At 40.6% G+C, this 21,260-nt stretch overlaps 1 protein-coding gene across 2 annotated transcripts; it reads right to left on the bottom strand.

The window, feature by feature from the left end:
- Positions 1 to 842: 842 nt before the first annotated feature.
- Positions 843 to 20,740, bottom strand: BRCA1 (BRCA1 DNA repair associated). Of its 2 annotated transcripts, XM_066204954.1 has the most exons (22): positions 20,596 to 20,740; positions 19,997 to 20,096; positions 19,491 to 19,544; positions 19,033 to 19,113; positions 18,466 to 18,554; positions 17,455 to 17,600; positions 16,693 to 16,795; positions 15,732 to 15,777; positions 15,124 to 15,266; positions 11,299 to 14,640; positions 10,566 to 10,651; positions 8,799 to 8,977; positions 8,458 to 8,624; positions 7,663 to 7,988; positions 6,947 to 7,034; positions 6,287 to 6,364; positions 5,780 to 5,820; positions 5,095 to 5,178; positions 4,650 to 4,704; positions 3,342 to 3,415; positions 2,869 to 2,929; positions 843 to 1,856 (listed from the first exon to the last, which is right to left on the bottom strand). In XM_066204954.1, exons 2-22 carry the CDS (start codon positions 20,074 to 20,076, stop codon positions 1,753 to 1,755), a joined length of 5,427 nt encoding a protein of 1,808 aa, XP_066061051.1. In that variant the 5' UTR covers positions 20,077 to 20,096; positions 20,596 to 20,740; the 3' UTR covers positions 843 to 1,752. The 2 variants fall into 2 exon arrangements, with proteins under 2 accessions (XP_066061051.1, XP_066061050.1); XM_066204953.1 differs by lacking the exon at positions 20,596 to 20,740 and having other exon boundaries at positions 16,693 to 16,792; positions 19,997 to 20,085.
- Between the last annotated feature and the right edge of the window lie 520 nt (positions 20,741 to 21,260).

Here is a 21,260-nt window from a genome sequence, read left to right as displayed (position 1 = left end):
CAGAGTGGTCTGAAACTCTAGGTGCTGTGACTTTGTTACCAAAGCTGGAAATCTGACTGGAGAAGTGCAGATGGATTCCAGGGGCCTCATCAGCTCCCCTCACACTGCCTGCTCCCCTGGAAGCAGATCTGGGCTTCAGCTGTTTGGGAGTCATTTCACTTCACTCAAATCTTACACGAGATGGAGATCACTACAAAAATTCACAGGTAACACTTTATAGGAAGTGAGTTTCCACAGATCTAGTCCCCTCCAAGGAGCAACAGCAGCACCATGGGTGTCATGCTGGTACCTGACCCGATAGAAAGGATCTTTGCGTCGATATCTGAGGGACAATTTCACAATGGCCAAAGCAAAACAGTTTTCTTGGCCTTTTCCTTGCATCTAACAAGCAATGTTTAGTCATTGCCTCCAGCTATCCTTTGAAATGTAGATTATAAAAGACCCACTGCCAGCATGGGCTGTGGAGATAAGAGCAGCATCAGGCTGGAAATGAGGCTGTGCTGAGCAGCCTGCTAGTTGTGGAATACTGTCACACAGAAGGAAACAGCAGCGTGTGGCAGCTGAGCAAATGCTTCCAGCTCTCACTCTGCCAGCAGCAATGCTTGATCAGCCTACCTGCACTTGGCAGCTGCAAGGAAGTTGATAACACATTCACTTCTCAGGTTGATAGCAATTGCAATTCTGATCGCATCTCTGAAATTCTCATTTGCATTTTTTACTTTCTCTACTAAGTCTCCACTTCCTTCCCCATTTCAGGAGGTTGGACCAAGCTGTTTTTTCACATATGCCTCAATGCAGAGACTGAGGGACTGGTTCAGATAAAAGCTAAACAACTAGGTAAATACTTGCCAAAATAATTTTATTTCTTTTGCACATTCAAATATTTATAAACATACTTTCTCCAACTTTCCAAGACAGCAGCATCTTATCACAAAAAAATTTTCTAAACTTAGCTATGGGGTTTTTTTTCTTTTTAAACAAGCAGTTCTGCTCTCAAAGTACAAAATTAGGTATGAAACTGAATTGCTTGGCAACAGAAACAAGCAAGATATTCTATTTCATAAAAAACCAATTTCTTTGCAGCCTCGTTTTGCAAGCAGGGACTATTAGAAGCAGATTCTTACTGGGCTTATCATGTGTCACCTGGATACTAAAATGCATGTATTCATTATCCTTTCACAGTGCCTCATAAACTTGTCAGAAATCAGCCTGGCAGCACTGGTACAGATTCCTGGTTTTAAGCCTTGCCTTCTGCTGGGACTCAATCTTTGCCTTTCTGGGGACCACACCTGTGGCCAGTGTTTCTGGTTAGGGTGAGTTGACATTTTGATGCACAACAGGAAAGCTGTTTGTAGAGTTTTCAACACAACCAGTGATCAATCAATGGCCAAGGCTGACGCATTAATAATCACAAAACAGTATTCAGGGTTTGTATTAAGCAAAATGAAGATACGGAGGTTACTCCAGAGTGCAGGTATGTTTTAATTCAAACCCTAAGCCAAATATTCCTCTTTAAACTACTATCTCCAAAACGTCCCCAAGTACCAAAACAGAAACTGCCTGCAGTGCCAAATAATAGATCACCATTTCTCTGGGGAGGCCATATACTACATTTCCTAACTTTTAAAATTTGTTCAACATTTACAATCTCGTAGTCCTTTAAGTTAACGTAAAGCTTTAAAGAACAGTGGGTAATTCCACTTGCAGTGATGTTTAAGTAATTTTATTATTATTAAGAGGTGCTGTTCACCCTTAGGACACGAGGTAAGCACCGAGCTCCTGGCACTCATAGCAAGCCACGCTGTCCAGGACCCATTCCCGAGTTACCACGGCAACGTTGCTGTGCTGCTGGATTGCTGCAAGACAAAGACACAAATAAATAAATGATGCAGCTGTTATCAAAGGAGTCCAAACAAGCTTAAGGTGAGTCCACTGATGTCTTTCAGAATAAGCTGTTTGCTTTATCTGTGACATTTTAAAAGTCTTGATAAAAAGCAGAAGTCTGAAGGCAGAGATGTGGCACTGCCACTCCCTTCAGCAAGGCAGGTAACAGAGAAGGGCTCTTTGGCAACTGGCCAAGCAGGAGGCAGTGAACCCCACAACAGAAACACTAAAAACAAACAACACAGTTGTTGTCTTTTAATTGAGGATCTCAGGGACAGAGCTTTGGTTCCTGTCTGCCCAGACATACTGAGGATGTGACAAGCAATGAGTCTCATTAAGACAGAAGCAACAGAAAATGACTGAAGTGTTTTCAGACTGTTCTTCCTCATTCCAGGACCTATTTTCTCCTTTTTCCAGTGCCATGGAAACAGCTGGGTTTTTTACATCATCATCCTGCTCCACTGTTTTGTTGGACTTCACTGCAGCCTCACTAGCTCCCACTCCTTCCAGAACCTCACTATCTCTGAGTCAGTCTGGACCACTTGCACTTTCAAAGCCTCATGGTTTCTCCCCAGCATTTTGCTTAAAAGAAAAAAAAAATTGCAAAACTACATCTGTTAAGGCTTTTTAACACGACCTTTTCAGACCAAGGGAATCTTATTCCATCTGAGACTTTCTCCTAGATTTTACTGGTCCTCCAAGGACGCACTTCCTCACCTTTAAAAAACCATTCAATTAGAAAAGTTTCTGTAAATCTGATGATACACAGAGGACAACTGAGGCAATAGCTTTTAAGACTATTGCTGGTTCTTGAGACAGTATACTTTGACCTTCTAGATTTTTCTTACGAGACATATTTCCATCTCCAGAGGCAGCAGAGTTTTGATTTCTCTACATCCCTCTGATATTTAGCTATTAAAAGGACAGAAGTGATGAAGGTACTTGATGTGTACCAGAAAGCAGCTCAGGACAGTGTTGCTTTACCTCTATAATCCACGTCTTCCTTCCAAGCATCTGGCTGCACAACCACAACAGCAGTAGAATTCTAGGATTTTAAGAGAAAAAAAATAAAAATCCTATTGTTGTTTATCTTTACATAATTCTCATTCTCATATTTATCTACAGAGAGCAGTAACTGGGCTAACTGTGCTTCAGAGCATCACTTCAGAGAGGAATTTAAGAGGAAGTAGAGGGAGGAAGACATTAGTTCGTAAGATTCTTCTGTGATTTCTCCCCAGAAATGCTGTGACTACACTCAGTCACTAAAAGGTTTTTGGAGCTGGAAAGGGAGGCTCAGTGCTAATTTCAAGACAAATTAGCGATGTGGCCAACATCAATCATTTCTCCAGTACAAGGGAGCCTCTCTTCCAGTGAAGGCTGCCCAGAGCCAAGGGGCACTGCCAGGCTGTGCAGGCAGCTCTGAAACTGCGGGAGGGTAGAAACTGCTCAGCACTTACTGCTGTGTGTGAGAACAGGTCAGGCTGCTTAACCACAGAGGCACCACACAGCTCCACCATCCACTGCAGATGCTCTGAGGAAATCAGATGAAATCAGTCAGTTACCTCCGTGTTTTCTGGCACATTGAAGCTGACACTATTCCCCAAGCCCTCGTGTGTTTGTTCCAATTCACAGACCACCATAATTTGAAAGAGATGTGAGCCTCAGCAGAAAAAGAGTCCTTTCACTTCCAAACCTGCCAGGGAACATCAACTCCCTCCTTCCTCACCCCCATGACAGGTCTGCACAAAACAAAACCCGGAAAAAGCACTGGAACACATGCCCAAAACTTAAAATCACAATTTATTTCCTCTTATCGTAAGGATGCAAGATGTGAAATGAAAATTAAAAATCAGAAGTTAGAACTGTGGTTATTTCTCATTAAGAAAAGCAGCCAAGTACTACTTGTAAATAAAAGTACTTCATTTGCACCAATTTGTTGAATTGGTAGTGAAGAAGATTAAGTCTCTCAAGTGTAAGAGCCACAACTGAGGATCACTGCAGCAGGTGAAAGCACTGTATCCAATTAGTGCAAATGTCAAGAAACATAAGGAGATTCAACCCAATCAAAAAATAAAGTCACAGAGTCAAATTTTCACCCAGTCAAAATTGGACAAATCAGAAAGTATCTGCTGAATAAGCAAAAAAAAAGGGAAGTCAGGTACAAATATTTGAAGTAGAAAAATTATAGATTAAATTTTCAAAAACTTGTCACATATTTCATTAAATTTTAAAAATAAAAAATGAAGCTATCCTGAGCAGCTTTGTAGATTAACTTCTAACTTTGTGATGTTTCACTTTTAACACTTGCTCCTATAGACAGAAGGCTACAATAAGGATGTGTCAGCTGCTAGAAAAAGGATATTTAGGAACTGTTTACTAAGACAGAAGAAAAAATGCTCAAATACCAGTGATCAAGAGCAGCAATAACAATTACCAGACAGCATGACATTAATGCTTTTCCTTCAGTGCCAGAGAATCAGAGATAAACTAGATAAAAGGCTGAGTTTGAAACGCAGCAAAATTGCCAGGGGGTTGTCTGAGGACATCCAAATAGAAGAGAACACCATTTCCACTCCATTTCGAGAAGAACTGGATAAAGTTATTAACCTACACTTTACCCTATGTAGGTATCTTAAAAGTCCCAGAGGAAAAGAGGTAAAAAATTATGCAAGAAAAGGTCAAATGTAAAATTCTAATGAATGCACAATGCCCTTCCAAATATTTTTTATGTTAACCATTCATCCAACTCCACTAAAATGACACACCTGTAGTCATATCAGTGAAAGGTCCACAGCAACAGATCTCAAAGCCTTTAAAGATCTGAAAAGCAAGGGACACGTTAGAGTTCATATGGGGTTTTTAAAGGACAATGCTTTATATGCCGTTTTCATTGCACTTCCAGGGTTTGTTATCAAGTTATGACTGTTTCACAAAACATTTCCAAAGCTCTTTGTAACCTACAAACCAAAAGAATATTAAAGACCACTAACCCTACGTTGTAAAAAGAGAGCATTCACTCCAAGCTCAGTGAGCCCCTTCAGAATATCTGCTCTGCTGCTGACAGAGCTCACCTTTCATGTATAAAAATGCTGAATTTGTACAACTCTGAGTGTACAGAGTAGCAGAGAAATTGGAAGAAGTTCCAGATACTCAGCCAGCACAGCCACAAATCTGAAACAGTCAGAGTTTGCATCCCTGATGTGCTTGTACCTTTTCAGTCAGAGCCTGTCTGGCCCTCTTAGGACCTTGATGGTTTCTCCCATTGATTACATCCCCTCTGACTTCAAAGTTCTCCTGGAACATAAAAACCAGCAAGGAATCAGGAGTTAGAGACTGAGAACACTTCCCTGTCAGAGTTCTGCTTCAAAACAGGAAGATGTCAGATTTCAGAACTGAAAATCTATGAGTGTGTTCAGAATATGAATTAAAAAGGCTTTGCAAGAGAAATGCTGGAGTGATGAAACCCCTGCAGCACCTGGCAATTTTTAAAGAAACAAAATATAGTCAAACTGTATAGCAATCTAGCAAACTAAATAAAAGAAGCAGCACACTCCAAGACTTGGCCTATCAGTAAAGTCTTATTTGATAGGTATTGTCTGTACATAACGTAATTTCTTTAAGCAAAGAATAGATCTTTTGCTCTAATCTATTAATATCAGTAAGAATACTTATAAAAATATGTCTGTTACCTGTTAAAAAAAATTAGGGACTCATTATGTCTTCAGCACCAATGAATGCACAGGGCCTAAGTGTGGCTTTTGGTAAAACTAGGACCCCAGGTTTCAGAGCTAAAATTCCATATTAAATGTTTGGATAATATTTGAGGTAACTGATAAGACCATCAGTAACTGCATTACTTAATCATTTGACATTTCACTCAAGAGAAAAGACCTACCTCATCCAGTATCCTTCCTTCTTTAAAAGACTGAATTATCCCTAAATAAAAAGATCAGAACAAGAAAAGTCATTTTATCCAGTAAAATGCTTATTCCACTACCAGTATTCTGACTTCATTGCTATATTAAATTGTAGGTGTTTGTACTAAAGGAATACAGTATAACACTGAAAGTACTTAAAGTTTTTTTTTTACTATTTATAAATAATACTAATTTTATACTAATTGATGCCATGCATTGCAAAGATTTAAACTAAGAGGGACAAAAAGCTTTTGCCATAGTGGGGAGCAGACCAGTGTGGCTATCTGAAAGTAGAAAAAGTATTCACAAGAGTAAGAAGTTTGATACTGCTGCTTGTTTGTGCTTCTTAATTTTAATTTCTTTTGAAGTATTTAGAAGAAACACGGCAAAGCATCACATGGCAAGACATGAAGAGATCCTTTTTCTTTGCTGTAACAAGTGAAGGCTGCATTCATGGTAGAAGGGCAAAGATCAGTTATACATACACTGGTAACTAACTACCCATTTTCCTCCTGCAATGCCCAGGAAATACTTCAGAGTCCGTTCACACACCAGCTCCTCATCTGCAGAGCAAACAACAGGAAGAGCTCTTTTAGTTTTGCCATTAGCAAAAAAAACACAGGTTCAGGGTATTTGTATGTAAAAGCAAACATTTTTTGCTAAGTGCAGCAGCAAAACATCAAAGTTATACAAAGGTTCCAAAGATCCACTGTCATGATCCTAATAAACTGAAGGAAATGAGCAGAAACTAATCACATTGTGAGCCCTTTTTTTAAAAAAAATTAATCAATAAAGATAAGAGGCAAGAAAAACCATGCCTTCTTTGGGAACTATCTTTGTTTCCTTCTGGTTGGTTCTGAACTACTTCACAACTAGTGTGCTGTCAACACCTGAAAATTAACCAAGCAGCTGGAGAAACAAATATCAAGTAACAGTAACACAAGGGAAAACTGCCCTCACACGGATTCTGTGAAACACAATGAGAAAACTCACAAGCTGAAACAAAAAACTTACAATGGAGAGAACAATCAATACCTCTTCCTCAAACTTATTAAATTTATTGCTGACCTGTCTGCTCATTGTTTAAACTAAAGGTAAAATTCTACATGGTCTGTCAATATTTGGTGCCCTAGCTCCCAACAAACCTGTTTTCATTATGACATGGGTTGTTCCTTCAGTAATGTGATTAGATAAAGTGCTCTGAGTTTTTCTCACAAACTTCTGGACCATCAACTGAAAAGCAGTTAAGAAAATAATAGTTAGCAACAGTTTTAAATCCCCCAACAGCCACGGTTTGTAGAAGCATAATGTGATAGTTACTTTAAAGTAAACAGTTTTATGTGTTGGCACACAGAATGTTCATTTCCTTAAGTTAATTTTGCCACTATTCAACAGACTGAAGCAATGCAAGGCTCTTGGTGTGTGTTTTGTAACACAAAAGCCAAATCCTTCTGGAAACTGAGTGCAGAAGCAGGATTATTAGCAACTCAGAATTACTACTTACAGAAATACTCACTATGGATCAGAATTTGGGTAAAGCTGCATCATCTGAGAACAGTGCCTGAACCAAACACCCACACAGCCCCAAGGCTTTCTACAAATCCTGTGGCTTTGGAATCCCGTGTTTCCCCCCCAGACATTAGGGATTGTTTAAAAAGTTCAAATTTCACTAAGCTCAACAGTGCCATTACAGGCAGCATTCTCAGTTTATGGAGTGATAAACTTTGATTTAAGTTGTTACATTACTCACCTGCAATTCCTGCAAGACTAGTTTTATTACACTTGAAGATCTCTCTCCTGAGGACTATAGGGGTAATCAGAAATTATTAACTACTGATCTAAAATTTTGAAATTTACTTACATGCTCACTGTGATTCAGACCTGATGCCACAATTGACATTTCTTTCCTCTTGGTCACCACTGAACTTGCAGCATTTTCTTTCCCAGTTGCATTGTGCAGAACAGGTACAGGAAAACATTCACTTCTCTTTGATTTGTGTCCTGGGCCACAGCTTTTAGCAGTGTTCTGAGCTACAACAGCCCCATCTGAGGCTTCTGCAGTTTGAGGGGTAAAAAGCCTTGCAGAGGAGGAAGACTTATCTGTACCCTGGGTCACATTTCCAAAAAGATCTGATGAGACAGATCCACTGTTTTGCCTGGTCCCAGATTTCTGCTCCTCTGCATTTTCTGAAGAAAAAGCAAAATTACTCCTTGAGAAAACTGCATCTCTTCCTTGGAGTCATGGTAGAAGGTTGTTGCTCTCTCTTTTAGGTTCAAATTCTGCAGTTACTCCTCCTCCTTATGTGTTTATTACTTTGTCTTTGCCTCTATCATTACTTTTTCCTGATCTATAGGCAAGACACTAGAACACCTGTGGAACTTTAAGCAGCATATTTGCCAAAGTGTCTGAATTTAGAAGTGAGACAGAAAAACTCCTATTACTGTCAAAATGCTGTCACACCCCATTTGATGGGCTGCCTTGCAGCTGGGCTACCAAACAAAGCAGTAACACCTTTTTTAAATGACCAGGAACATACAAATTAAAATCCTTGATTTACAGGGAAAAGTTGTATCTTGCTGATATGTAAAAAAACATGAAAAGAACAGGAGAAATCCACCAGAAATCAAAATGCACTGGGTTTCTCTTAAATGTTACCTGTTTCAAGCTGACACTGCGTCTGTTCTTGCTCTGCTTCCTGCACAAGTTTTGTCTTTTCAGAGAGAGTTTTGTTCTTTACAACACTGTCACACTCAGGGCCTTTCTCCAGATCTGATTTCTTTGTTAAAGAGGACTTAGAAGATGGAAGCAACAGCTCTGGAGACCTTGAGAGAGGGAAATTGATTTTAATAATTTTTCCCTCTTTTAAGAATAAGAAAAATGTAGCAACAGTGAAACTATTGTAATTTCCCAGAGGCTCAGAGATACTTAATTTTTTTAAAATAAAAATTCAGAAATAAACATTAACTCCCCCCAAAACTCCAAACAAAACAATTAACCTGTTGTTTTCTTCTCTCTTTTGATGCATTTCAGATGCTGCTTCAGTACTGGAATGTGGCAGCTTCCTATGGACAGGTAAACCTTCACAGTTCTGACTTCCATTCTGCTTTAGCACTGCTTCAAGCGCAGCCATTTCTTGCTGAAGTTTTTTCAGGCTATTTTGCATTGCATTCTTTTGCTGCAAAGCAGGCACAAGAAAGCCAACATAAGCAAACTCAGGATTAATTTCTTTAACAAACACTTGAAAATGAGAAATAGCAAAATAGTTTTGAATTAAGTTTTTGCCATGTGTTCAAAAGGTGACTATGGTGCTTTTACTGTAACAAATATTGCACACATCCCACATTAGAAACAAAAACACCCAAACAACCACACACTCATTTTGCCAGTCATGTTATTGCAGTTTATATGTCTCAGAGTTTAACCAACGAGAAAACAACACAACTCCTGCACAAATTTATTTGAAAGTAATTTTCAATTACAATTTTAAGTCCAAACTCCATTAGTAGTTCAATCTATGATGTTCATTATTAAATTTAAATTGAGTCTTCATTTTCCACTGTTACTAAAAGCCCCAAAGATCATTTAAAGGACTAAAACATTTCATAATATTCTTCCTTATGTTCCCCCTCAAAAATTACATTACATGATCAAAAACATGCCACAGGCAGGTCCTCATAAGAATAGCTCATGGTTTCAAAGGACCTTTCTAAAAACCCAAACCTTTCACCTTACATGATGAAGCAATTTCCACAGAACTGAATATTCCATTTGTAGCTCCAGCACTGGCACCATGTGGAGCCTCTTTGTTACTGAACCCATGAAAAGCCCCAAGCAAACAGAAAACCATCACCACACAACCCCAAACCCCTCACCCACACTGCCATGAATCCATTCAGCCTGTGCACAACCCAGTATCTCCATCCCTGAAGATACAGCAGGAAGGAATCTCCTGCCAGTGACTACATTTTACACTGATGCTGTAAACAGAAGCACCTATAAAGCACAAAAATTAAATTCACCTTTTTTTGGACTTACATAAACCCCTATAGGGCTGACAACGCTGAAGAGAGAGTTGGCATAAGACTTACCCTAAAGTCACACAGGACCAAGAAAAACACCAAAGCAATACAAAAAACCCCAAGTCCTTAATGCTCAACTGAACTCCCAGCCCAAATCAACCAATACATAAAGTCAGTCCACTGAGCAGCACTCAGGATTTTAACAGCAGACAAAAATTACACTGCCAGACACACCTTTCATTAGACACTGCCTGTTGGGACTTGTATCTATAATATTCTAATATGGAATTATTTGATTTAATCTTTACACAGAGAAGACAAGTCTCCGTACTTCTAAATATCATGTTGTAACAAATCTAATCCTTATCACCAAATCCTTATCAATTCCTACCAATAAAGCTTTTTAATATAGGGAGCTGACATTTCCAGCATTGGCAAAGTGTGGAGGTGCATTAATTAGCATCTCCCACAATTAAGCCCTGTAACCAATAGCAAATAACGAGCTGTGGCCATTGCAGTGTAAGGTCACCAGGTGAGGAAAAGTTGGATAAATAATGGCATAGAAGCAGTTCTACAGTCCTTCATTAATTATGCTTTTGGAAGTAATTTAGTGACAAGGAATTAGGATGAAAGAAGTTTTTCACTGTATTGACTTCACAGGTTGCATGTGCTTGCTCATCTCCTGGAAGGAGAGACTTTTACACTCTTTACAAGCTGCTTCTAGCATTCAGTGCATAAACTCACCTGGGTAGTGAGGATTTCAGCCTGGGAGAATGGTCCACAGGAATCTTCTACAATACTTATTTCACTGTCATATCCAGATGCTTCACCTTGAAAAAGGTGGAAAAAAATCCCTGGGTTAAAGAAAAAACCCACCAAACAACAACAAACCAACCAACATTATCCATTAGCTCTTAGCATGTAGAGTTTTTAGAGTGACAAGCTTTGAAAACACTGAAGTTAGAAGGACAGATCTCCTTTAAGTGAACATTTCAAAGAATACCATATCACACACATGACAAAGCAGAATTCAGTGTTTCACCAGGGATGAAAGAGTCCTAAACATTTACAAAGGCCATAAAAATGGCAAAATATTCTCTAAAAAATTCTACAGCCAATCTCAACAAACATTTCATCTCGGGGAAAAGCCTGGATAGGCGGTGAAATTTTGCTGACAAGGAAGTACCAAGTTGCAGTAAGAGAAACCAGCATTTCCCTCAAACATGAATTCCCATCAGTCAGTCTCTAGTGCCCAGCCTGTCCATTTGTGCTCTGAACAAAGAACACTGGAAGAACATAATTTTCAGGATATAAACCTGAAACTGAGGGGTTTTTGTTTGATTGTTTAAGGTTGATACATTTTTCTGGAAGAGCTAGCACCCCTTAAATACAGAATAAAGTTTCCATGCAAACACCAAAACCCTTGGTGTAAGGACATTATAAACACAGCTGCAGAGAGAAAAATCTTGCTTTGTACCTAGATTTGCTCCCATGTCTGGGTCTTTTTGGCATTCATCTTTGGCTGTCTTCAGCCCTCTGCTACAGTTCTGGGAAGTTTCTTCTCTGTCATCTACACTGCTCATTTGTTTGGACACATGAGCTTGTGGTGAATGTTTCTTCAGCTCTTGTGCTCCATTAAGTGATTCTTCAGACATGTTGGACTGGGAAGAAAATAAGTTGACAGAGCATTCTGACTCCTGGCTTGGTGAAACACACACATTACTTGGGGCAGCTTCAGGCACTTTCTGCACATTATTGTCATCATTATTCACACAGTGAGGCAACACACTGGGACTCACTGGACACTCCACCACTGGAGACTCTACCACAGGTGTCATTTGTTTATCAGTCTGCAAAGGTGTGCTTGCTGATTTGTTGAAGATTAATGTCTGAAAGCACGGTAACTCTTCATCCTCACAGGACTCCTCATCTGAAGACGGCAGCTTCTGCACTTGTCTTCGAGACTTTCGAACTCCTCGAGATCTTGGCTTAGACCTTGCATTTCTATTGTGCAGTTCTTTTCCCAGGGCATTGTCACTTTTTACAAACACTGCAGATTGCTCTTTCCTATCAGTTTCCCATAAGCTGGTGTTCTCTTCTATATCAGTGTCAGAGCTCAATAAGCCATTAGGGGTTTCAGACAAACCTGTGAGATCATGATTCTCCCCAAGAGGTTCTTCTAGAGCTCCTGCAGCTGAATACTTGGGCACTGCTGTGACAACAGTTTGGGCTGCTTGTTCTTCATCCCCCTTTACACATTCTCTTTTGCTACTTTTTGTCCTAGTGATTTCACAGCTGAATTCAGCAGGGCTTTGCTGACAAGTTGCAGGACAAATCATTGATGTGGGCTGAAAATGTAGAACTGGTCCTTTGCAAGCAACAGTTTCAGTCTTTCCTGCCTGATTGCTTTCTGAACTGAAGCTGATTTCCTGGCCTGTGTTTAAATCATCTTGTCTGGAATCATGCTTCTCTGTGTTACTCTGATCACTTTGGCCTCCATCACTTTTGATGGGATTCTGTCTCAACTCACTTTCTATCCCTATCTCATTTGACACTGGCTGTCCATTGCCCTGCTCTTCTTGTAGCAATCCATGCTCAGTCTGAGCAGTCCCTGTTCCTGCTGGTGTCAGAGTCCCTTCCTCTGCAGCCTGTGAAATGTCATCCCAGGGTTCTCCTGTGCAGACAGCAAGGCAAGGCACAGAATCAACACGGGCAGACTCACAAGTCTTAAGCTTCTCTTTCTCAGAAACCCTGCTCAAGTCCTGAGCAGCTGCTTTCTCCTCTTGTAAGCCTTCTGGTTGCAATTGTTCGCTAGCCTTATTTTCCCCCTGAGCAGCACATGACAGATTTAAGGTTTCAGAAGCAGGATCTTCCACTGCACGTGCCTGCCTGGCAGCCCAAAAAAGGCTGAAGGACGAGCGCTTTGGATGCCTAAATATATTTCGCAGATATTGTGTGTCTAAGTCACTGTCTTCAGCTTCCTTAGCCAATTGCAAAACGTTTTTAGCCATTGGCAGCTTTTCAGTTTTGAAGTCCCCTGGAACATTTTGTGCATCATGCCCAGACTCCTGGCGAAAAGGTGATTCAGCCACCACTTCAGTCCGGGGAGAAGCAGTTTGCCCAGAAGATGCTGAAGGAAGCTGCAGGAGGAGAGGGCTACCTTTTATTTCACTGTCTTGAGAACTTGTATCAGGTGCGGTGGAACCACACTTCAAAGGCTGACATGAAGGACTGAACAGACTTTTTCCAGTTTCTACAGTGTCAGATAAATTCTTTACATTAACCTGCATTTTGTTTGCTTCCAGATCACCTCCCTCCAAATTAGTGACCGGCCTGTCACTCAGCTCATCTTGAGGCTCACACAGGTCTTTGCATTCAGCAGAGTGAATTGCCACATTCCTTTGGTCTCCAGAGACAGACTTTCCATGATCACTGTTATTCTTTCTTGCCCCCTTTACTCCTTCCCTTGTTTGTTTTGTCATCTCTTCAGAAAGTAACTGCAGCCTTCTGCTGCGCCTGACTGGATTTTGCTCAGAATCAGCTTTCCTGGGCTCTCCACTGCTTGGATAGCTATCAATCTGTGGCTCAGCTGGATCAGGGAAAACAGAGCTTCTATCCACTACTAACTGCAGAGCACACATAGTTCTACTAGAACGCCTGCATCTTTTTGCAGCAGAACTTCTTTTTTTGGTGCTTTTCTGATCACAGTTATACATTTCTGGTTCCCCATCACAGTGCTTGGCAGTGACCTTCTCAGTAGCTTTCTTCAACGTGGACTCTCCTCCTTCCTCAGGTTCTGTTAGTGTATTACTTGCTCTATTCTGAGAGAGGTGACTCTCATTAACAGTAACACTTTCATCACATCTTTTCTTTTCAGCATCTCCAAGGCCCAAATTAACACTTTTAGGGCCCCCATCTGCTTCATCTGTATCTTTTTTCTTGATGAAATCCTCAGGCTGCAGGACACTGGCACTCTTCCTCTTTCGTTTGAGTCTGTCTTTGCTGAAATTATTCTGGCATTTATCAGCAGCCACATCTTCCTTTCTCCTAGCAGGCAAAATGTCTCTCAAGGTAGAAGGGGGATTTGATTTCCTCCCTCTCACGTACGTTTTTCCAAATATTTTGTCTTTGATGTTTTCTGCTCTTTGTTTTTTTGACCACTTCTTTTTTCCTTCCACTGCTGCAATTTCCATGGAATCGACCATAGGGTCAGTCCTTTCCGAAATACAGGACTCTTTATCTGATAAACACAGATCTCCTTCACCTGAAACATCAGCTGATGCAGCAGATTCATCCAGGGAAGAACCAGAAGACAAAATCTCATTGCTTTTTGAAAACCATTCATTGACTTTCTGAATGCTCTGCTTCAGTCTCTTCTTGGAGACTTTATTCAGGGTGGCAGAGTGAAGTGTCCCTGGCTGAGGCAGCTTCTCCATAGAAAGTTCTTTATCATGGGAAGAGTCATTCTCAGGTTCATTTTCCCCAACAGCTCCCACACTTTGTACATCAGTGTCCATTTCCTTGTTTTTATCCAGCCTGCTCTCTGAGCTATCTTCTAAATCAAACCCCTGGTTTTCACTGTTGTATGGGGTTTGCTGTTCATTCATTTCTTCTGTGTTCCTAAAGAATGATGTGTCCCCATTCACTGTGGGGCTGGCATCACCTGTCCTGTCACACTGCTCTGGGAGCAGGTCTCCAGCAGGAACATTTAAAGGAGAACTCTGGCATTCAGTCACATTCACTTGGTCAGGTTTGGCACATTCAGCGAAGCTCTGAGTGCTTTTCTTGCTCAAGCATTCCTTTGAGAAATTACTTTCACCTGTTAGATTTAGAGATATAATAAATTATTAACCTCTATTTTACACACACAAACACAATAAATAACAAGCTTAATGGCTACTTTGTTTTAAAAGAACTGCTCTTATTTCCCCTCTAACCAGAATATTACACTGCACAAATCTCCCTCTAGAGAAAGGCAGAAAGATCCTATTACATGTTCTTCTAAATATTTACAAGAATTACCAGCCAATGCTTTTTCATGTGTAATATGGCTCGTGTAGAATTGATTAAGTTTTGTATTTTGATCAAGTTACTTTTTTTCCTTTTTGTTCCCATGCATAGAACATCCACATTTTAAGTATCAAGTCTACAGGAATAGTCTTGTATTAGCGGTAGGCATTAACAGAACTACATTATACAAGACTGCAAGCACACACGTATATACACAATCATGCCAAATAAAAATGTTAACTTGTGGTTTCTTTCAAGCTTAATCACCTTTGTCACCAAAATAACAACACACCTTTGACTTTTGGTAGAGTTATTTCTTTGGGACACAGCTTGTCAGGCTGTGCATTGCAAGAATTTTCATTCCCTTCCTCAGCACTCTCAAGTCCTTCCAGCCTTACTTGAGAAGAAATCTGAACTGCTCCTTTGTCTTCAAACCTGTCGGGAAAGGAAATCTACTTTCACTCCAGATAAAATCATAATAGACAGAATAGAAGATGATGGCTATTTTTCCCTTTTTGCTCCCTGAAATAGCTCCTGGAGAAGTTAAGCTGCATGACTGACACTCATCACAACCAGATCCCTCCAGAGTTTCAGGCCATTTCTTTAAAAGATTCTCTCTTGCAATCCTGAATTTGGTATTTACTTTGTAAAGCACAGAGCCTACTTTTCTATGGAAGATCTATGTCAACAACAAAACATTTAGAAAACAGTTTTAAAGCATTTAATATGGCAAACTGTTGGAATTCAGCTACCCGTTCTACCCGAATGCCCTCAAAGTTGAAAACCATTTGTCAGCTTAAGAATTACATCAGTCTTATGCTAAGAAACTAGAACACAAGAAATGAGAATATTGAACTACTGTCCTTAGAAAATATGAATTCTTTAATCACCTTTACTTACCCAGTTTTGCTTGGCTGTTTAAAAAACTCTTCAGATGATTCAGAGCCTGAAAACAAATAATCTGTTACTCTGGTTGGAATGATTCAGAGAAAGGTGACTTGCCAGATTCAGTGGTTATCATCACATACATGCCTACTCCTTTCTAGAGCTAGATGCTTTCAACTTTTAGCAGATGAAATCAAGTCCAATTGTGAAGTATTTTACCTAATTACAATGATTTCTATGTATAACTACATGGCTCCGGCATAAAACTGTGTTTAAATACAGTGACTGGTAGCAGACTGGTAACTAAGAGTTAATTAGCTAAAAGTTAGCTTCTAATTTTTAAATTTATGCACAAAACAGCTATTAGTATTTAGAGTTTTTAGCTGGAAGTCAGAGAAATATATTCAAATATCTCTTGCAGATCCTTTGATCCTGGCAGATGCAAGAAGGTAAAAAGTGAGGAAATAAGTTCTACCCGTTAAAGGCAGCAATTCCTTCCTTGAAGAAACAGCATATAAAACAAGCTATGCATGGCATGTCTTGTTTCTCATAGCAGTCAACACTAGATAAAATACAATTCTGAAAAGCTAGAGATAGCAAAAAAATAATATCTCAAATAGATTTCATTCTCATCTCAAGCACTGGTGACAAGTTTTAGTATTCTTATGAAAACAATGGCTACCTTTAGCTGTAACAGCATAATTTTTTGCACATCTGTAAGCACCTTCTGTGGATCTTGTACACCAAGGCTTAAGTGTTCACTACAGCAGCATTATTTGCCATGATATAATAAATTATGTAAAAAAACCCCTTTAGATTTACCAACTTTGAATTGTCCATAATTTGTCCCTTTGTTGCCATTTTGGGTGTTAAGGATAAAATTAGTGTTTATAAAGACTTTGAACATAATCACCTTTCATTACTTTGCAAGCATTGTACGTAGGATCAATTAGTATGGATTTACAACAGATCTTACCAAACTCTATATAAGTACCCTTTTGAGAATCAGATTTCTGGGGTTTGTTTCTTGGGTGACACATTTTGGCATCTGTAAGCTGACTATTCACACTAGCTTCCTGCTGACAGGAAAATAAAAAGGAATAGTTATTTACAACAGTGTGGTATTAAAGAAAAAATCATAGCTATTTAAACTTAACAGGGGGCTGATATAAACACTTAGTTCATATGCACTGGGAGCTTCAATGCACGATACAAGTAATTTATCATATTGACTTCAGTAATGAAACGTCTCAATAGAAACAATGATCATGCATTTAACAGATCAAATCATTAACAGTTTGATCTTAATTCTATATTGTCTAACATTCAATGCAGCATTAAGCAGATAAAAACAAATGCCATGGACAGTCCCACACACACAGCAATTACCCCAAGCTGGGTAATGCCTTATGAATCCTAATCCTAATACCCTAAAAAGGTAAAAATCCTGCAAACAGTTAGACAGCCTCATGAAACAATCAGGTGGAACAAGTTTTCAATGCTGACTGTATTATGGCAATATTACGTATAAGTTCGGGTCATTTTATGCAAACATCTTTCTCAAGTAGATTGAAGACAAAACTATATAATGTCCTTGTCCAGAATATCACTCAGGTCAAACAACAATCTGAGATCAACCCAAAATCTCCTACTTCATTCTTTTATGTATATACATATATTCACATTCGAAATACATTTTTAAACAATCCACTAAATTAAAACGGGAAAAAACAGTTACCAAGGTCAAGTTTTCTTGTCCATTTTCTTTAGCACTTTTTCTCCTGTTTCTGAAGCCCTTACTTTGGATGACAGAACTTTCTTTGCACAGGGACTCAGCAGCAGTGCCTTCTGTGGATGTTTTAGGAAAGCGATGACTCTTTAAAACTAAAAGATGTTATCAGGAAAAAAATAAAATTTACACTGAGTATGACTCAAGTATTATATATTAATGACATTGACTTGTAGACTTTGTGCACTTAGTGCCTATACAGCTAAAATATGTTTATCCAAAAAAGAAATCTTATTGAATTCCTAGTCTGACTATTCTTTCTGAGCACTCTTCAAGTAATAAGTAAGATCTTGATCCTGCCAACTAATTTTCTCAACCAATTTTGGTTATACAGATAATCTAGCATGAGCAGGATATAATTCTAATTAATTCAGAACGTCTGAGCAAGTTGAAAAGAATTAAAAAACAAAGTCCATTTTTTATAGCAGAATATACAAAACACTACCATCTGCCCCCAACCACAATGCCTGGTTTATCAAAATATAAACAGGCACATGTCTGATTTTCCAATATCCTAACAACATCCTTAACAAGGCACTGAGTCCAGAAAGGGGAAATTTGGATTCCCTGAGGATCCATCTGAGTGGGTTGAATTAACAAGCATGGCTACAGAACTGCTAATTCAGGCTCTGGACTGTTTAACAAATTAAAACTGCAAGGCTGGGCATAATCAAAAGCAGGACTTTTCCTCACAGTTAGAGATTAAACATGATTTGATACACATCCAGCCATGCTTCAGGAACTGAACTTAAGATTGGCTAGAGTCATCAAACACACACAGTTTAGAGGTTTTCCTAAGAAAATCTTGGAAACTTAATGGAACTTATGTTTCTTCATCCGAGAAAAAAAACCTTTTGATAATTCTTCCCTTATTTGTTACTGCACAGTAAATGGGGTACCTTATAAATAACCATGAATTTAAAAAAAATTAAAATGGGGGCATAAATTCACAACACTTACACTTCACTCCAGTGTCAAGCTCAAAAGCACGGATAGTTTCCAACAACCCTTCAATCAGTTGCTTAAATCTAGAATTTTCTTTCAGGCTTCTGAAATAACATCAGTACTTCAGTCATTTTAAGACAAATGAATGGGATAACTACAAATATTTCTAGAATTTTGGCTGAACCAAAAAAGGGGTAAAGCTCTGAAGTGGAAGATGAGATAATAAGAAAACATTGCCAAGAAATAACAACACAACTCCTCCAAATGAAGCATTACTATGGGAATTGAAACTATCACAAAAGTGAACACGTAATTTTCTCAGAGGTTTGTTAGAGAGAAATTAATTGCAAGGATTAAACACTAATATAGCAGAGACATTTGTCTAGAGAGGTGTGATCACCTGGAAAAAGCTCACATTGAGGTAAGATTTACTAAATTTACTCCTTTACAAATAGCTTACTTAATAATCACTTTTTCTTCTGTATTTCAGTCTTATATTAATATATTTTAAGACTCTTGTTGTCTGTTCTCAGAGTTTTAACACCTCATCCTCCAGCCCCCTTACAAAGATGCATTCCTCACCTCTTGGTGACTTCAGTCTTACACAGAGGACACTCTACCACACCTTTTTTCTTCTTGCTGATAAGCTTGAACATGCAGAACCTAGAAAGAAAGAACACTTGCGATGGTAACAAGAGAAGGGTATTCTTTTCCCTAAAACTGGGAATTCGCATTTACCACTTAGTGACAATCAAGTATGCATTCTTGTTCTGGTGTTAATGAGTTAATTGATCCTCTTTGACACCTTTGTGAAGCTGCAGTTCTCCCTTCTACAGAATTGACTTTTTCCCCTCAAGTTTTCCCCTCAACTTTTTCCCCTAACACATGAAGGTATCAAAACACAATATACATACAGGATTAGCACTGAAAAAGTATATATGGCAATAAAAACCAGTATATATGGAATTAAAATTATAACCCCCCCAAAATTATATATGGAAATGAAAAACTGCATTGCACTTGCAAGTTTCCAAACCTACCTGCAGAATATGTGATCACATTTTGTTGAAACAGGCTCTTGTACCACATCCAAGCTACAAAGAGGGAAACAAAAACAAGAGCACAGAGGTTATAGACACTGGGAGCCAGACTTCAACCAGAACCTTTGCTATTTCAGCATTTGTTTGCATTAAAGAACTACAGACCTCATTTACCTTTCAGCAACAAGGGACAAAACCCCACACAGCTTTACAAACAATGCTCTAACCCAATCAGATGCATTTTACCCCTCACTGAATAGAGGACTGACACATTCAGGTTTTAACAGAAAAGCAAAATTTACTAGAACATAAGAGCAAAATATAACTTTTTTTTCTTGCACTTTCTTATTTGAGCCTTACAAAACATCAATATGTTTAGTCCTAAGCACAAATCTCCTTGCTTTCTGGTAAGCCATAGAACTGACAAAAAGCATTTTCAAAAAAATGAGAAACAAAAAAATACACCTCCAAAAAGTCAACTATACTGACATTATTCCCTGACATACCATATTGGGCACTCCAAGTTCTTCTGCATAGCTGAAAGCACATTTTGTACTTGTCCAATAGTAATCACTGAGAAGTCCATCCTTCACATCCAGAAATACCCTACAGGAAAAAAAAAGTATTATCAGCTTTCTTCCTGCAAAAAATTCTGTTGCCTCCCGTGACCATGCTCTCCCCCGCACGGCTCTGCCCTAACCGCACAATGGTATCAAACACGCTGCTGTTATTACTTAACCAACACTTTACAAGCACGGAACGGTTCTTAGTCTGAACGTTTGCAGTTAAAACCTCTCGAGTACCTTGTACCCCAAGGAGCACCAAAAGGGTTTATTCAGGTGAAACTCAGCAAGGGCGCAGAGCACAAAACAGCAAGAGCGAGAGGGGCTTTGCTAGGTGGAAAAGCACGCAAAGAAGACGGCAGACAGGCTTATGCAAAGGAGCCTGGGCGTGCCCACACGAGCCAGCACGGCGGAGGCCTCCCAGCAAAACAAAGAGAAAGCGGCGGCAGCTCGGGTCCGGCCCGGCAGCGGGGCCTGACCGCGGGGCGAGGAGAAGCGTCCCCGCACGGGCGGCAGGAGCGCGGTCAGCGCCAGAGCAGTACCGGAGCGGTCAGTGATGGATCGCTCAGTGCCGGAGCGGTCAGCGCCGGGGCAGCCCAGAGACGTCAGTGCCGGAGCAGCGCCAGTGCAGTGCCGGTGCCGTCAGCACCGGAGCGGTCAGTGTCGGGACGGTCAGCGCCGGTGTGGTCAGCGCCAGGCCACGGCCGGGGCGGTCAGTGTCAGGGCACCACCGGAGCGGTCAGTGCCGGGGCGGTCAGCGCCGGTGTGGTCAGCGCCAGGCCACGGCCGGGGCGGTCAGTGTCAGGGCACCACCGGAGCGGTCAGTGCCGGGGCGGTCAGCGCCGGTGTGGTCACCGCCAGGCCGCGGCCGGGCCCGTCCCGCCTCAGCCCGCTCCGTGCGCCGCGTTTCGCGCCCTTCCCGCCCCGCCGCGCGCAGCCAATCCGGGGCCGCGGGGCGGGCACGCGCCCCTGCAACGCCCCCTGACGGGCTCCTTCCGCCCCGGTGGGGCGGGGCCGGGCCGAGCGCGTTTGGCTCCGCTCGGCACCTGATTGGCTGCTGCCGCCACGTGATCCCGGCGAACGCCGGCGCCGCCGCGGCGCAGTCGCCGGACGTGCGTGGCCGCGGTGCGCGCGCGCGCGCCCGGCTGTGTTTATTGTTGTGGTTCCGCGGATCCCCTGGCTCCGCCCCGCGACCAACCGGAGCGGC

Source organism: Chamaea fasciata, unplaced genomic scaffold (assembly GCF_029207755.1).
Source record: "Chamaea fasciata isolate MVZ Bird 193981 ecotype frontalis unplaced genomic scaffold, bChaFas1.0.hap1 SCAF_27, whole genome shotgun sequence".
Taxonomy (NCBI): Eukaryota; Metazoa; Chordata; class Aves; order Passeriformes; family Sylviidae; genus Chamaea; species Chamaea fasciata.
Note: the sequence above shows the minus strand (reverse complement) of the source record. Positions and strands in the feature narration are given on the sequence as shown.

Bases quoted from the DNA above. Each gene is read 5' to 3' on its own strand.
- BRCA1 (XM_066204954.1), bottom strand. From the start codon at position 20,076: ATGGACTTCTCAGTGATTACTATTGGACAAGTACAAAATGTGCTTTCA. The intron at 17,601-18,465 runs GTAAGTGTTGTG...AACATCTTTTAG, and splicing joins GCTTGACACTGGAGTGAAGT to TTTTAAAGAGTCATCGCTTT. The intron at 6,365-6,946 runs GTTTGTTGGGAG...TTTGCTCTGCAG, and splicing joins CCATGTCATAATGAAAACAG to ATGAGGAGCTGGTGTGTGAA.